The 15,788-nt window shown below is 42.5% G+C and overlaps 2 protein-coding genes across 6 annotated transcripts in view; one reads left to right on the top strand and one right to left on the bottom strand.

Moving 5' to 3' along the window:
- Positions 1-2,668: 2,668 nt before the first annotated feature.
- On the bottom strand, positions 2,669-9,842 carry LOC121551362 (RNA-binding protein with serine-rich domain 1). The gene is made up of 7 exons (XM_041864013.2): positions 9,787-9,842; positions 8,984-9,133; positions 8,570-8,740; positions 8,143-8,248; positions 7,800-7,953; positions 7,299-7,443; positions 2,669-3,230 (listed from the first exon to the last, which is right to left on the bottom strand). Coding segments are annotated over exons 1-7 (834 nt in total). The 5' UTR covers positions 9,789-9,842; the 3' UTR covers positions 2,669-3,124.
- A 435-nt stretch (positions 9,843-10,277) lies between these two features.
- Positions 10,278-15,788, top strand: part of LOC121551068 (vesicle transport through interaction with t-SNAREs homolog 1A) — a 199,396-nt gene continuing 193,885 nt past the window's right edge. For all 5 annotated transcript variants that reach the window (XM_041863702.1, XM_041863633.1, XM_041863908.1 and 2 more), the window contains exon 1: positions 10,278-10,453. In XM_041863702.1, the coding sequence (XP_041719636.1) occupies positions 10,360-10,453 (94 nt within the window). In that variant the 5' untranslated portion in view covers positions 10,278-10,359. The remainder of the gene's footprint in view (positions 10,454-15,788) is intronic.

Genomic DNA, 15,788 nt, shown 5'->3' with positions numbered 1-15,788 from the left:
CATAGCTTCTGTAGTTTCCAGCTGCATCTGGTTGCTTCTCAAATGCAAGGGAAAGGGGCGTTTGAGCTCATGTGTATGAGATCTGTGAAATGACAGGTGTACTGGAATGAATGACAGTTCAACTGCTTTTGCTTTCCCTGTAGTTGTCTAGTGTTTGAAATTCAATGCAACATTGCATCTCTTTTCTGTTTGTCATTGCTGGAGACTGTAAAGCATTCAAATACAGTATGAAAAATGTATGCACTCACTAACTGCAGGTCGCTTTGGATAAGAGCGTCTGCTAAATGACTAAAATGTAAATAAAAATGCATTTATAATAATAATAATAATAATAATAAGCCATTTAGCGCTTGAAAGACAGCAGCTATATGATAACTCCATGTGTCGAAGGACTACCTTGAATGCCGGATGGATAAGTGAGTGTGGCGCTGTACTTAATTCCTGTTGAAAATGAGATGACTAGATATATACACGACATGACTGATCTCATCAACAATGTGAAACTATCCTCTGCTATTTCAGTCAGCTGATGGCCAAGGAACCTCTGGAGAAGCTAGGGTTCAAAGACCTGATGGACAAACCCAGCCAGAAGGACAAGGAGGCCAAACCCTGAACTTCACTTCCTATACAGATGGATACTGTCATGCTGGAGTGATATACTAGACATTCATTTAGTTTCCCTCTTCCTCTCCGTGTGTATATATATATACAGTGGGGGAAAAAAGTATTTAGTCAGCCACCAATTGTGCAAGTTCTCCCACTTAAAAAGATGAGAGAGGCCTGTAATTTTCATCATAGGTACACGTCAACTATGACAGACAAATTGAGAAAAAAAAATCCAGAAAATCACATTGTAGGATTTTTAATGAATTTATTTGCAAATTATGGTGGAAAATAAGTATTTGGTCACCTACAAACAAGCAATATTTCTGGCTCTCACAGACCTGTAACTTCTTCTTTAAGAGGCTTCTCTGACCTCCACTCGTTACCTGTATTAATGGCACCTGTTTGAACTTGTTATCAGTATAAAAGACACCTGTCCACAACCTCAAACAGTCACACTCCAAACTCCACTATGGCCAAGACCAAAGAGCTGTCAAAGGACACCAGAAACAAAATTGTAGACCTGCACCAGGCTGGGAAGACTGAATCTGCAATAGGTAAGCAGCTTGGTTTGAAGAAATCAACTGTGGGAGCAATTATTAGGAAATGGAAGACATACAAGACCACTGATAATCTCCCCTCGATCTGGGGCTCCACGCAAGATCTCACCCCGTGGGGTCAAAATGATCACAAGAACGGTGAGGAAAAATCCCAGAACCACACGGGGGGACCTAGTGAATGACCTGCAGAGAGCTGGGACCAAAGTAACAAAGCCTACCATCAGTAACACACTACGCTGCCAGGGACTCAAATCCTGCAGTGCCAGACGTGTCCCCCTGCTTAAGCCAGTACATGTCCAGGCCCGTCTGAAGTTTGCTAGAGTGCATTTGGATGATCCAGAAGAGGATTGGGAGAATGTCATATGGTCAGATGAAACCAAAATATAACTTTTTGGTAAAAACTCAACTCGTCGTGTTTGGAGGACAAAGAATGCTGAGTTGCATCCAAAGAACACCATACCTACTGTGAAGCATGGGGGTGGAAACATCATGCTTTGGGGCTGTTTTTTCTGCAAAGGGACCAGGACGACTGATCCGTGTAAAGGAAAGAATGAATGGGGCCATGTATCGTGAGATTTTGAGTGAAAACCTCCTTCCATCAGCAAGGGCATTGAAGATGAAACGTGGCTAGGTCTTTCAGCATGACAATGATCCCAAACACACCGCCCGGGCAACGAAGGAGTGGCTTCGTAAGAAGCATTTCAAGGTCCTGGAGTGGCCTAGCCAGTCTCCAGATCTCAACCCCATAGAAAGTCTTTGGAGGGAGTTGAAAGTCTGTGTTGCCCAGCGACAGCCCCAAAACATCACTGCTCTAGAGGAGATCTGCATGGAGGAATGGGCCAAAATACCAGCAACAGTGTGTGAAAACCTTGTGAAGACTTACAGAAAACGTTTGACCTGTGTCATTGCCAACAAAGGGTATATAAAAGTATTGAGAAACTTTTGTTATTGACCAAATACTTATTTTCCACCATAATTTGCAAATAAATTCATTAAAAATCCTACAATGTGATTTTCTCGATTTTTTCTCTCATTTTGTCTGTCATAGTTGACGTGTACCTATGATGAAAATTACAGGCCTCGGCCTCTCATCTTTTTTAAGTGGGAGAACTTGCACAATTGGTGGCTGACTAAATACTTTTTTTCCCCACTATATATATATATATATAGTGAAAATGTAATATTGTGGACGGTGTTTCAAGCTTCGTATAAATATTTTGGTAAATTAACCACCTTCTGTTTTGTGTGGGTTTGACGTTGGATATAGATTGACAGTAAATACATTATTTGAGGTGGCTTACAGTTCTCACCAGAGGTAGTGTTTCACACTTGCATGCACATGGTACACAAAATATCTTCCCTCAGTCTAGCTAGCCTAGACTTATGCATAATGAATGAGGTAACATGCTTTGAGGCTTTCATCAAGTGTAGAAAATTGCCTTACTAACTACCCGAAGCACTATGGAATGTTGTAGTTTGGGGTGATTGAGTCTGACGAACACAAGTCAAATTGTTCAAGACTCATGAACTTTATTAAAACATCAGGCAGCACATGTAAAGCTGGCTCAACTAAAGAGTTTTAATAGTTGCATATTAAAACAAAAAACAAAGTTCTACAAAAATTAGAATTCTGTAAACACAATGTGTCAACCACAACCCAGCTGTTAAGTACAAAAAGCCCCAGCTTGAGAGCAGGGTTCATTTCACTCCTCTTGACAGTGCTAGCTTGCCTCAGATTGAGCCTAGCATTCAACATTATGCTTATAGACCAATAACAATACACTATGGCGAGAGAAAGGCTGTCATGCTTATACCTGTAATGTCCTGTGAGATCAGTGAACATGGAGGGAAGAAAGTGGAGTACAACTTTTGATACACCCAAACTGTTACAGTGGAGAACAGGGAAGGTGGGATAGGGGTAGGAGGGAGAGTAGATGTGAGGTCAGAGGTTTCAGGCAGCTCTACCGGGAGGAGTTGGAGCTGGAGCGTGAGCGGTGGCGTCTGCGACCGGGGGAGCGCGAACGAGTCCTGCGGCGAACCGGAGATCGTCTCCGTGGTGATCGAGACCTTCGGGAAACGGAGAGAGGAGGATCAAATCAAATTTTATTTGCCACATGTGCCAAATACAACAGGTGTAAACCTTACCGTGAAATGCTTACTTACAAGACCTTAACCAACAATGCATTTAAGAATAAAAGTGTTAAGTAAAAAATAGATAAGTAAAAAATAATTAAAAGAGCAGCAGTAAAATAAAATAACAGTAGGGAGGCTATATACAGGGGGTACCGGTACAGAGTAAATGTGCGGGGGCACCGGTTAGTCGAGGTAATTGAGGTAATATGTACATGTGGGTAGAGTTAAAGTGACTGCATACAGTTGAAGTCTGAAGTTTACATACACCTTAGCCAAATACATTTAAACTCAGTTTTTCACAATTCCTGACATTTAATCCTAGTACAAAATTCCCTGTTTTAGGTCAGTTAGGATCACCACTTTATTTGAAGAATGTGAAATGTCAGAAAAATAGTAGAGAGAATGATTTATTTCAGCTTTTCTTTCCTTCATCACATCCCCAGTGGGTCAGAAGTTTACATACACTCAATTAGTATTTGGTAGCATTGCTTTTACATTCTTTAACTTGGGTGAAACGTTTCGGGTAGCCTTCCACAAGCTTCCCACAATAAGTTGGGTGAATTTTGGCCCATTCTTCCTGACAGAGCTGGTGTAACTGAGTCAGGTTTGTATGCCTCCTTGCTCGCACACGCCTTTTCAATTCTGCCCACATATTTTCTATAGGTTTGAGGTCAGGGCTTTGTGATGGCCACTCCAATACCTTTACTTTGTTGTCCTTAAGCCATTTTGCCACAACTTTGGAAGTATGCTTAAGCCATTTTGCGACCAAGCTTTAACTTCCTGACTGATGTCTTGAGATGTTGCTTCAATATATCCACATCATTTTCCTTCCTCATGATGCCATCTATTTTATGAAGTGCACCAGTCCCTCCTGCAGCAAAGCACCCCCACAGCATGATGCTGCCACCCCCGTGCTTCACGGTTGGGATGCTGTTCTTCGGCTTGCAAGCATCCCCCTTTTTCCTCCAAACATAACGATGGTCAATATGGCCAAACGGTTCTATTTTTGTTTCATCAGACCAGAGGACATTTCTCCAAACAGTACGATCTTTGTCCCCATGTTCAGTTGCTAACCGTAGTCTGGCTTTTTTATGTCGATATAGGACTCGTTTTACTGTGGATATAGATACTTTTGTACCTGTTTCCTCCAGCATCTTCACAAGGTCCTTTGCTGTTCTGGGAATGATTTGCACTTTTCGCACCATCTCTAGTAGACAGAACGCGTCTCTTTCCTGAGCGGTATGACGGCTGCGTGGTCCCATGGTGTTTATACTTGCGTACTATTGTTTGTACAGATGAACGTGGTACCTTCAGGCGTTTGAAAATTGCTCCCAAGGATTAACCAGACTTGTGGAGGTCTACCATTTTTTTTCTGAGGTCTTAGCTGATTTCTTTTGATTTTCCCATGATGTCTAGCAAAGAGGCACTGAGTTTGAAGGTAGGCCTTGAAATACACTGCTCAAAAAAATAAAGGGAACACTTAAACAACACAATGTGACTCCAAGTCAATCACACTTCTGTGAAATCAAACTGTCCACTTAGGAAGCAACACTGATTGACAATAAATTTCACATGCTGTTGTGCAAATGGAATAGACAACAGGTGGAAATTATAGGCAATTAGCAAGACACCCCCAATAAAGGACTGGTTTGCAGGTGGTGACCACAGACCACTTCTCAGTTCCTATGCTTCCTGGCTGATGTTTTGGTCACTTTTGAATGCTGGCGGTGCTTTCAGTCTAGTGGTAGCATGAGACGGAGTCTACAACCCACACAAGTGGCTCAGGTAGTGCAGCTCATTCAGGATGGCACATCAATGCGAGCTGTGGCAAGAAGGTTTGCTGTGTCTGTCAGCGTAGTGTCCAGAGCATGGAGGCGCTACCAGGAGACAGGCCAGTACATCAGGAGACGTGGAGGAGGCCGTAGGAGGGCAACAACCCAGCAGCAGGACTGCTACCTCCACCTTTGTGCAAGAAGGAGCAGGAGGAGCACTGCCAGAGCCCTGCAAAATGACCTCCAGCAGGCCACAAATGTGCATGTGTCTGCTCAAACGGTCAGAAACAGACTCCATGAGGGTGGTATGAGGGCCCGACGTCCACAGGTGGGGGTTGTGCTTACAGCCCAACACCGTGCAGGACGTTTGGCATTTGCCAGAGAACACCAAGATTGGCTAATTCACCACTGGCGCCCTGTGCTCTTCACAGATGAAAGCAGGTTCACACTGAGCACATGTGACAGACGTGACAGAGTCTGGAGACGCCGTAGAGAACGTTCTGCTGCCTGCAACATCCTCCAGCATGACCGGTTTGGCGGTGGGTCAGTCATGGTGTGGGGTGGCATTTCTTTGGGGGGCCGCGCCAGAGGTAGCCTGACTGCCATTAGGTACCGAGATGAGATCCTCAGACCCCTTGTGAGACCATATGCTGGTGCGGTTGGCCCTGGGTTCCTCCTAATGCAAGACAATGCTAGACCTCATGTGGCTGGAGTGTCAGCAGTTCCTGCAAGAGGAAGGCATTGATGCTATGGACTGGCCCGCCCGTTCCCCAGACCTGAATCCAATTGAGCACATCTGGGACATCATGTCTCGCTCCATCCACCAACGCCACGTTGCACCACAGACTGTCCAGGAGTTGGCGGATGCTTTAGTCCAGGTCTGGGAGGAGATCCCTCAGGAGACCATCCGCCACCTCATCAGGAGCATGCCCAGGCGTTGTAGGGAGGTCATACAGGCACGTGGAGGCCACACACACTACTGAGCCTCATTTTGACTTGTTTTAAGGACATTACATCAAAGTTGGATCAGCCTGTAGTGTGGTTTTCCACTTTAATTTTGAGGGTGACTCCAAATCCAGACCTCCATGGGTTGATACATTTGATTTCCATTGATCATTTTTGTGTGATTTTGTTGTCAGCACATTCAACTATGTAAAGAAAAAAGTATTTAATAAGATTATTTCATTCATTCAGATCTAGGATGTGTTATTTTAGTGTTCCCTTTATTTTTTTGAGCAGTGTACATCCACAGGTACACCTCAAATTGACTCAAATTATGTCAATTAGCCTATCAGAAGCTTCTAAAGCATGACATCATTTTCTGGAATTTTCCAAGCTGTTTAAAGGCACAGTCAACTTAGTGAATGTAAACTTCTGACCCACTGGAATTGTGATACAGTGAATTATAAGTGAAATATTCTGTCTGTAAACAATTGTTGAAAAAATTACTTGTGTCATGCACAAAGTAGATGTCCTAACCGACTTGCCAAAACTATAGTTTGGTAACAAGAAATTTGTGGAGTGATTGAAAAACAAGTTTTAATGACTCCAACCTAAGTGTATGTAAACTTCTGTCGATAATAAACAGAGTAGCAGCAGCGTAAAAGAGGGGGCGGGGGGGCAATGCAAATATTCCGGGTAGCCATGATTAGTTGTTCAGGAGTCTTATGGCTTGGGGGGTAGAAGCTGTTAAGAAGTCTTGGACCTAGACTTTGCGCTCCGGTACCGCTTGCCGTGCGGTAGCAGAGAGAACAGTCTATGACTAGGGTGGCTGGAGTCTTTGACAATTTTTAGGACCTTCCTCTGACTCCGCCTGGTTTAGAGATCCTGGATGGCAGGAAGCTTGGCCCCAGTGATGTACTGGGCCGTACGCACTACCCTCTGTAGTGCCTTGCGGTCGGAGGCTGAGCAGTTGCCATACCAGGCGGTGATGAAAACAAAGGTCAGGAATAGGGGGATGATAATGGGCTTTAACTTTACACCTGAGGGGATACATGCTCATCTGCCATTCATTATGTAATCAGGGATTCCGAACAGAGGAAAAACTGCAAAAATCCCTCCATCCAATCTAATGATAGGACACAGATGTTAGACGTAAGATTCTTGATTTTGTTACCATAATAAAACAGGAAAAAAAGTACATCTTTGTCTGTACTGCGAAACAAGTAATTATTGTGGACGGACAAACATCCACACACACACACTGACATTAACACTGTAGGAGACTGACCTTCTCCTCAGGCGTGGCGGGGTGCGTCGCCACATGGGGGGTGGTGGGGGCATCCTGCGAGGGGGGGAGGGCCTGCGAGGGGGCGGGCGTATCACCCTGGGAGCTAGCACGCCAGTGGCTGTGATCTCCTGTCCGTCAATCTGACCTGCAGACACCATAGAGGACAAATAGAGGTACATTTTTAAATGATGTTCTAATTGTATGATTCAAGTAAAAACTCTGAGGATAGGTTATGGACAGAGAGTTCAATAGAGTAGAGTGCTGTAGAGTTGACTATTACAATGCATTCAAACTAGAGATGCTAACTGCATTTATACCCGTGTAGCTCAGTTGGTAGAGCATGGTGTTTGCAACGCCAGGGTTGTGGGTTCGTTTCCCACGGGGGACCAGTATGAAAAAAATTTAAATAATGATGAACTCACTACTGTAAGTCGCTCTGGATAAGAGCGTCTGCTAAATGACTAAAATGTAAAATACCCAGAACCATTGGTCTCCACCAACCTCCATCCATGTGTTTGAGAGCCTTCTCGGCCTCATCGGCATTCTCAAACTCCACGTAGGCGTAGCCCTTCGACAGGTGTGGGCGGAGCCTATCCACAGGCATTTCAATCATCTTGATCTTGCCATAGGTGCTGAAAATCTCCTGGATGTGTTCCTGAAAAGAGCAGAGACTTTAGTCAAAGCCCAACCTCTGAGATATTGCCCCCTACTCCAACAAGCCTTCAACATACAGTCTGCAGCTTGACACAAAAAATGCATTCAATTAGGCTATATGGAATCCCATTGATGTGCACATACACTGTATTCACGTACACTTGAAGACTGGGCAGTCATTTTGACTCACCTTGACGACATTTCTGGTGAGGCGGCCCAGGAACACCTTGGTTGGTCGGGGGCTCGGGCTCCTCTTACGCCTCTCCTTGTCATCCTTTTTCACCGACGACTTGGATCTACAGGAAGAGGTTTTACTCTTTATTCCTTCACTCAACAAAATATGTCACACTTCCAAGCTCACAGATCCCTCTCCTTAATCCAGTCTTTGGATTAGCTTTAAGAGTGACCACCAACCCTGGTCCAGCAGAGTTACGGAGCATGCAGGCTTTTTTGTCAGCCCAGCCCTAACATACCTGAAACAACTACTGAATGTCTTAAATGTTAAACTATTAGGTGAACTGAAAGTATTAAGTGCTGGTCTGGAACAAAAGCCTGCACGCACTAACTCAGAGCTGGGATAGGAGAGTGGAGACCACTGCTTTACAGGTTACACATACTTGGACCGTGAGCGTCGGTGGTTGTCATGGCGGCGGCGACTGGGGCTGGGCGACCCTGAGGAGCTGGATGAGCTAGAGGATCGGGAGCTGGAAGACCCGGAGCGGCTGGAGGCAGAGGAGGAACTGGAGCCGCTGGAAGAACCGGAACTGGAGCTGCTACTGGAGCTGGACCTGAGTGAAGACCGGGAGAGGGGCTTACTTTAGACCCGAGTGAAGACCGGGAGAGGGGCTTACTTTAGACCCGAGTGAAGACCGGGAGAGGGGCTTACTTTAGACCCGAGTGAAGACCGGGAGAGGGGCTTACTGTGGGCCATCAGAAAGCAGTGACTGCTGAGAGAAGTCGTCTGATAAAAACAGAGATGCTATGGTAAGGGTATAGAGAGAGCAAGAGAGATGTCACACATTGTTTCTGACCTGCTGCTCCCAGTTGAGCTACGTCGTTTGCGTCCCTTCTCCCTGCCCCTGTCCTTCTCAGCTCCCTCTTTGGTGGCACCCGTTTTCTCCTTCCCTCGCTCTTTTGCCTTGTCCTCCATATGCTCCTTTCGCCTCACTGGAGAAGGCGCCCTGTAGATTGATAGTAGAATGACTTGTCACTAACGCTGTCTGTCTATACCTAGCTAGAGGACAAGTAGAAACTATTCAAACTTTCGCTACAATTCCAGTCTGTGATGCAATATGTTAGAGAGACTGTTAGTGAAACTCGAAGGGACATATCTCTATTTTCCAAATCTATCCTGTTGGCTAGATCATTTCAGTGCTTTAACGTTATCTAACTAGCTGAAGGTCGGTCAGCTGATAATTCAGGGACACATGGCGGGAAAAACTAGCTACTTATGTAGGTAATTTGTAGACACTGGTTCGAATTTCCGAACAGACAATAAATAAAATATGTCTGTACCCTTGAGCAAGGCATTTAACCCTAATTTGCTCCAGGGGCGCCATACTACTATGGATGACCCTGTAAAAACAACACATTTCACTGCACCTGTCCGGTGTATGTGACAATAAAACATATATTTGTATGTGTTTTTCATTGGCTGACCTGCCCATACAACTAGCGTTTATCTAGCTACCCTCTATTTTGCTAATTCAACGACACATCGGTGAAATATACTCTCGAGTCAACTGCATTTCCTATAACAACAACATTACATACATCATACGTCTCTATAGAATAGTTAATTCAACGATTAAAGTGGATTAAAAGGGACGTTTACATATTTTGTTCTGGTTGCAGCTGCAAGTCGCAGAGAAGTGACGTTTCAAAATTGAGCCGGGGAATGTGGCATTTCAAAAGACGCACAGCTCCCTCTGCTGTCGTTTATTGGAATAGGAGTTTGGGATGTATATATTGTGTATCACATTTTGATACATTTAAAACAAAATGTGGGATTAGTAGAGATTATTAATCTGTATGCCTCTTTAACATTTGTAGAAAAAGTATTTATTATTTATAAATGTGCGATATCCTCTTAAAAACAAATGGTTTCTTCTATTTCAATGTGATAAAGCTATAAATAAATGTGTAGCTAATGCATAAACTGTAGCCAATACGATGTCTTTCATTTCTCTGTACATGTATATATTTTTCAGTTCCCTGCATGGAGAAAGTTTTGTCACTTCATTGGAAGAACCAATGAATTAGCTAACAGTTGCTGCTTTCTTACCGGGTAAAATGTTCTGTAACGCATCACGGAAGTGACGGCTCGCCTTCGCAGAAAGCGTTGTTTTGCTTCATCTTCAGATACTTTTCAGCCAGAAAGACACCTGTTTTAGAGTCAAACTTCACTATGTCTTCAAATTTTGAAGCCTACGAACAGGACTTTGGAACCCTGACAGCAGAAATAACCAACAAAATTGGAAGGATTCCCAAATTAGGTGGAGGTAAACCACGTTAATCTCTATTAGTTTGCCAACGAATGACTTCTGTCATGTCAACAAATTAATAATGCAGCTAGCTAGCTAGCTAGTTTCACATGACACATATTTTACACAAATGTCATCATATTCACTGCCGAATATTTAGCGAACTAAAACAATTCCACTAGCTTTCTGCTTTGTGTTAGTGAAATAACGACGTTACCTATCCAACTAGCTATTTAGTTAGTCAGCTATCTAACTAACTATCAAAGAGCCATCAATAGGACTTGAGCATTCAGATGCTGTGCTGACAAGTACACAGCAGTTTAATTCTACATTTAAGGTGATATGTTCCTGAAGGGAGATTAAATCCTGGTGCAATGACCATAGGTTGTCCTGCTCCTAGGATTGGTACTTCTTTCAATTATGTAGCTAGGCTAAACATGATTGGATTGGACTTTTAAACGAATATTTAGTTTTAGCTAAACTAAATATAGTAAAGTAAAACTAGACTTTATTCATATCTAGAACATGATGTGGACTGCATTGAAAACTAAATTGATTGTCTTGTTTGTTTGTGAAGATGTAGGCTTTAGTGGGACTGAATTGTTGAGTCAAGCCACTTATGTGCACTGGATGTACAGTAAACCTAATCCATCATTTCATTGTTCCACTTCTACAGTAGGCCTACATCTAAGAAACTAGATGAAATTGCCCCTCCTCCCTACAGTTATTCCACCTCAAAAAGCACAAGAAAGAGATTTCGACCCCCACCATCTCAGATTGTTCTGAAATCGTTTCTGTAGTTAGAAACGGATAAGATTAGCATTCCTAAAAGCATTATTTTGTTGAAATATAATTTGATCTCTGAGAAATTATGCTGATTGATTGCACCCAAATTGTCCATTTTAATTTATAGGATTAATATAATCTTCAATAAATATAGTACCTAACATCTGATTTGGACCATAATTCTTCCTAACAATGAGTAAGACATGAGGAATCCAATACAAGTATCAAAAGCCACCCACGGACCCCCCACACCACACTAGAGATAAATAGTTATGGCGTCTTTTTAGGCAGTAGCTCCGCCATGGTTCGTTGGACAAAGCCTATGGGAATATGAATGGAGTTTTTGTAGGGTTTTTGGATAAATGCAGAAAATAAGCTCTGTGGTAAACACAGGCTTAGGAGATCCTATAAGTTTTGTTCTATGAGATAATCTTCATTAGTTCAGGTTGCTTTTTGTGAATTTAATGCATTTATCTAATTTATAAAATGCACAAAGGCTTCATAATTCATGAAGGTCATGTTAACTTACAGGTATTATCTCATAGAACAAAACGTATAAGATCTCCTAAGCCTGTGTTAACCTCAGACCTTATTTTGGGCGTTTATCCCAAAACCCTATTCTTTCCCCATAGGGATGGCTGAACGAACCAGAGGTAACTCATTTCCGTTTTTTATGACTACAAGCTGGCAAGCTCTATTACCTTAATTTCTCAGAGATCAAATACAGTTTCAACAAGGCAACAGTAAACATGTCATCCACCACGAATGATGCAGCACCCTTGGGCCAATTGGAATATCGTGTGTGATTTAACACATTTCAGTTAATTACTATTGCGCCCACCTTGGGCCAATCAGTGTAATTTTATAAATGACAGATCTCTATAGCGAAGACGCATCATTCATCCAAGTTTCGTCCAAATCGGGCCAGTGCTGTCTGAGACAGATCCACAGTCCCCTCCCTGATTTCATTGATATGAATGTTCTTGCATATGTTAAGTCTTGACAGTGTTTGCAACATGTGTACCAAATTTAGTCACAATACGATATCCTTGACTGATTTATATGCATTTATGTGCCAGACCACGCCCACGTGAATGCTTATTGGTCAATAGTGGCCATGTTGTTTTAGGTACTAGTCTGGAAAATATTGCATTGAGAGAACTTTATCCATAGATGCCACATATCAAGTTTTGTGCAGCTCGATCATTCGGTGCCAGAAGAGTATCGTTTTTAAGTGTTTTTTACAAAATTCTAAATGGCGGATAATCCATCATGGCGGACCTTATGTGTCCCTGAGGCAAATGTGTTCCTTGTGAGGAGAGGTACCTATGTACTGAATTTCATGACTTTAGGTCAGACGGGGTGAGGGGTGTGACCTTTAAAAGTTAGCATTTTCAATCTCTTGTTATAGCGCCACCATCTGGCCAATCAGTGTAATTTTGTAAATGCCTGATCTGTATGGCAAGACGCATCATTCAGCAAAGTTTTGTCAAAATTGGGCCAGTGCTGTCTGCAATATCGCGTGGGACTTACGTACGTAGAGTTGATTACTATAGCGCCCCCTAACGTACTAATGGACGGAGACAGATCCACAGTCCACTCCCCGATAACATTGTGGGGGACAACAAATTTCCACAGAAAATTTTACTAAAACACATTTACTTGAACATTGCAGATGCAAAGTTTGGTAACAGAATGACAGTTTGTGCTGTTGGTGCTGTCATTCTGTTACCAAACTTTGCATCTGTACTGTAATTCAAGTAAATTTGTTTTTGTAAAATGTTCTGTGGATATTAAGTTGTCCTTGTGTATAGAGTTGTGTGGTTTAACTTTGCAATCATTTGTTTTTCTTTTGCATACATTTTAAAGTGAAAAATACGAGTCTTAGCATCAATCTGTTATCGTGGAATTGCCCTTATTCATAGTTGTATGCTAATGTTCTTTATTTTGAGCACAAATATTTATTGTAAATACTTCCTGGAGCTGAAGAGATTAACCTGAAATGTAGGTCCAGTATAAGTGTCCTTGCAAGTGAACAATTTTCTGACTTCTGTTGCAGATAGCTGATTAGTCTATTTGTAGCAGGGATGTCTTATTCTTACGGGATATTTACACCTCCCTAGACGGCTTGTCCTCTGCCAGGGATTAGCACGCCCCCCTCCAAAAGAAAAGCGAGGGCAACTCAAGTGGGCAGAGGGTGAATGGGCCTAACGAGGACATTTGGTATCAGTGCAGTTATGCATGAGATCTACTAGGGATGACACAAAACACCTATACGCATTGATCCCCAATTCAAATGCTTAAGATACAAGTGCATCGGTCTGCGGACCCCAAACCGATCCAAATGTAGCATGCATCGGTCAGAAAATCGATTCAAATATTTCAAATTGCCGGTTCACATTTTCTGTTGTTGCTCATATTACATTCTTTCTTCTTTACGAAAATACCTAATATTTTGTGACAACTGATTCATCCTCTCCTTCAGTGTCGAACTCATGTAACTGTGTTGACAGTCAAAGATCTACAAGTCATTTTGCATGCCTAACAACCCCAGGCAATATCAGTAGCCTAGTCAAACCGCGCACTCTGCCCAGCTTCGCATGTTGACCAACGCAAGGTAGACGGCCTGTTCCTGATCTTGCACATCTGCGCGGCACTGTCAGCATTCAAATGCTAAAATGGCTTGCGTGATATTAGGCTTTATTAGTTGAGTGACAACCTATGTAATTTGCTAGCTTATTGTTATCTATGCGCTGTTGATAGTGGTGTTTTATCGGAATAAAAGTAAGCTCTCATCTGTCTATACCTGCTGAATGGGGTTTACAATAGATTTTATTTTCATTGTTGAACTTCACCATCAGCAATAGTTTTGGGGGTAATTTTTTAATATACAGGGTAAAGTCTATTTCATAACGAGGACAGCAATCACTTTTGCGAGGCACACTGCATGGCTGAAGCAAGAGGAGAAGAGAAGATCACTCTGTAAAAACTTCCAAACGGTCAAATACATTAGATTTTGAGATGGGTTGAAATCCAAAGTTGTGCTATACACTGAGTGTACAAAACATTAGGAACATCTCTTTCCATGACAGACTGACCAGGTGAATCCAGGTGAAAGCTATGATCCCTTATTGATGTCACTTGTTAAATCCGCTAAAATCAGTGTTGATGAAGGGGAGGAGACGGGTTAAAAAAATATTTTTAAGCCTTGAGACAATTGAGACACGGATTGTGTATGTGTGTCATTCAGAGGGTGAATGGGCAAGACAAAATATTTAAGTGCCTTTGAACAGGGTATGGTAGTAGGTGCCAGGCGCACCGGTTTGAGTGTGTCAAGAACCGCAACACTGCTGGGTTTTTCACACTCATCAGTTTCCTGTGTGTATCAAGAATGGTCCACCCAAGGACATCCAGCCAACTCTACACAATTGTGGGAAGTATTGGAGTCAACATGGGCCAGCATCCCTGTGGAATGATTTCTGCACTGTATAGTCCATGCCCCGACAAATTGAGGCTGTTCTGAGGGCAAAAGGGGGTGCACCGCAATTTTAGGAATATATTCATTGGCCATGTTTTAGCTAACTTGTAAACCTTTTTTTTTTTTTTTTACACATTACTAGCTCAAACACTTAATGTGCAAAAATTACAATTAAACAAGTGGGTGATGGTGATTTCAGAATGAGAGTGAGGGGACAAAAAACAGACTACATTTCCCCTCCTAATCTGATAGTGGTAGTGGGGTGGTAGATGCCTAGTCTCCCTTATGGCTCCGATCAGGTGCCTACATAGTAAATACATCATAGACATGCATCACATACACACACACACATACACATACACAAAGTCAGCTCAGACAGATCCAGCTCATAGAGGCCCAACTCATGGGCTCCATCATCATCAGATTTTAATTTAGAATGGAAAATGAATGCGTTCATGCATCGAACTGACGCAGTGAATCATTTAAAACTAAAGCGTATCTTTCCTGAATGGTATCGGAGCCAATGTATCTACGTACGTATTGCATTGGTTTCCCTATATGCAAGTAAATTGTGGGCGGGGGATAATTTCCGGGATGGTAAAACGTTTTTAGTGTACACTTAAACTACTAAAACCAGATATAAAGTATGTAGAAAAGATAATGGAGAAATATTTTTAAAAAAGAGAATCCTTTTAGGAATTCTCTCCTAAAAGTAGGATAACAGAGACTGTAGAGAGGCCCGAGAGCCTAACATCATGTAATATGTAATAATGTAATATGTCATTTAGCAGACGCTTTTATCCAAAGCGACTTAGTCATGTGTGCATACATTTTTACGTATGGGTGGTCCCGGGGATCGATCATGTATCATAACTGTGAATATACCTGTACTGGTCTCATAGTTAAGTAAACACTTTATTTGAAAACCAAAGGCTGTCTACATATTCACCGGGCACAGCCTGTTCACCCACTGAACAACAAACAAAATATCCATCAGCTGGCATTGTCTTCCTTTGCTCAGCTCATATTTGCTAAGTCTATTGCTTGTTTAATTTCCAACGCTGTGGCTCATGGGAATTCACATCCGAT

This window comes from Coregonus clupeaformis, unplaced genomic scaffold (genome assembly GCF_020615455.1).
Source record: "Coregonus clupeaformis isolate EN_2021a unplaced genomic scaffold, ASM2061545v1 scaf0086, whole genome shotgun sequence".
Classification (NCBI taxonomy): domain Eukaryota; kingdom Metazoa; phylum Chordata; class Actinopteri; order Salmoniformes; family Salmonidae; genus Coregonus; species Coregonus clupeaformis.
Note: the sequence above shows the minus strand (reverse complement) of the source record. Positions and strands in the feature narration are given on the sequence as shown.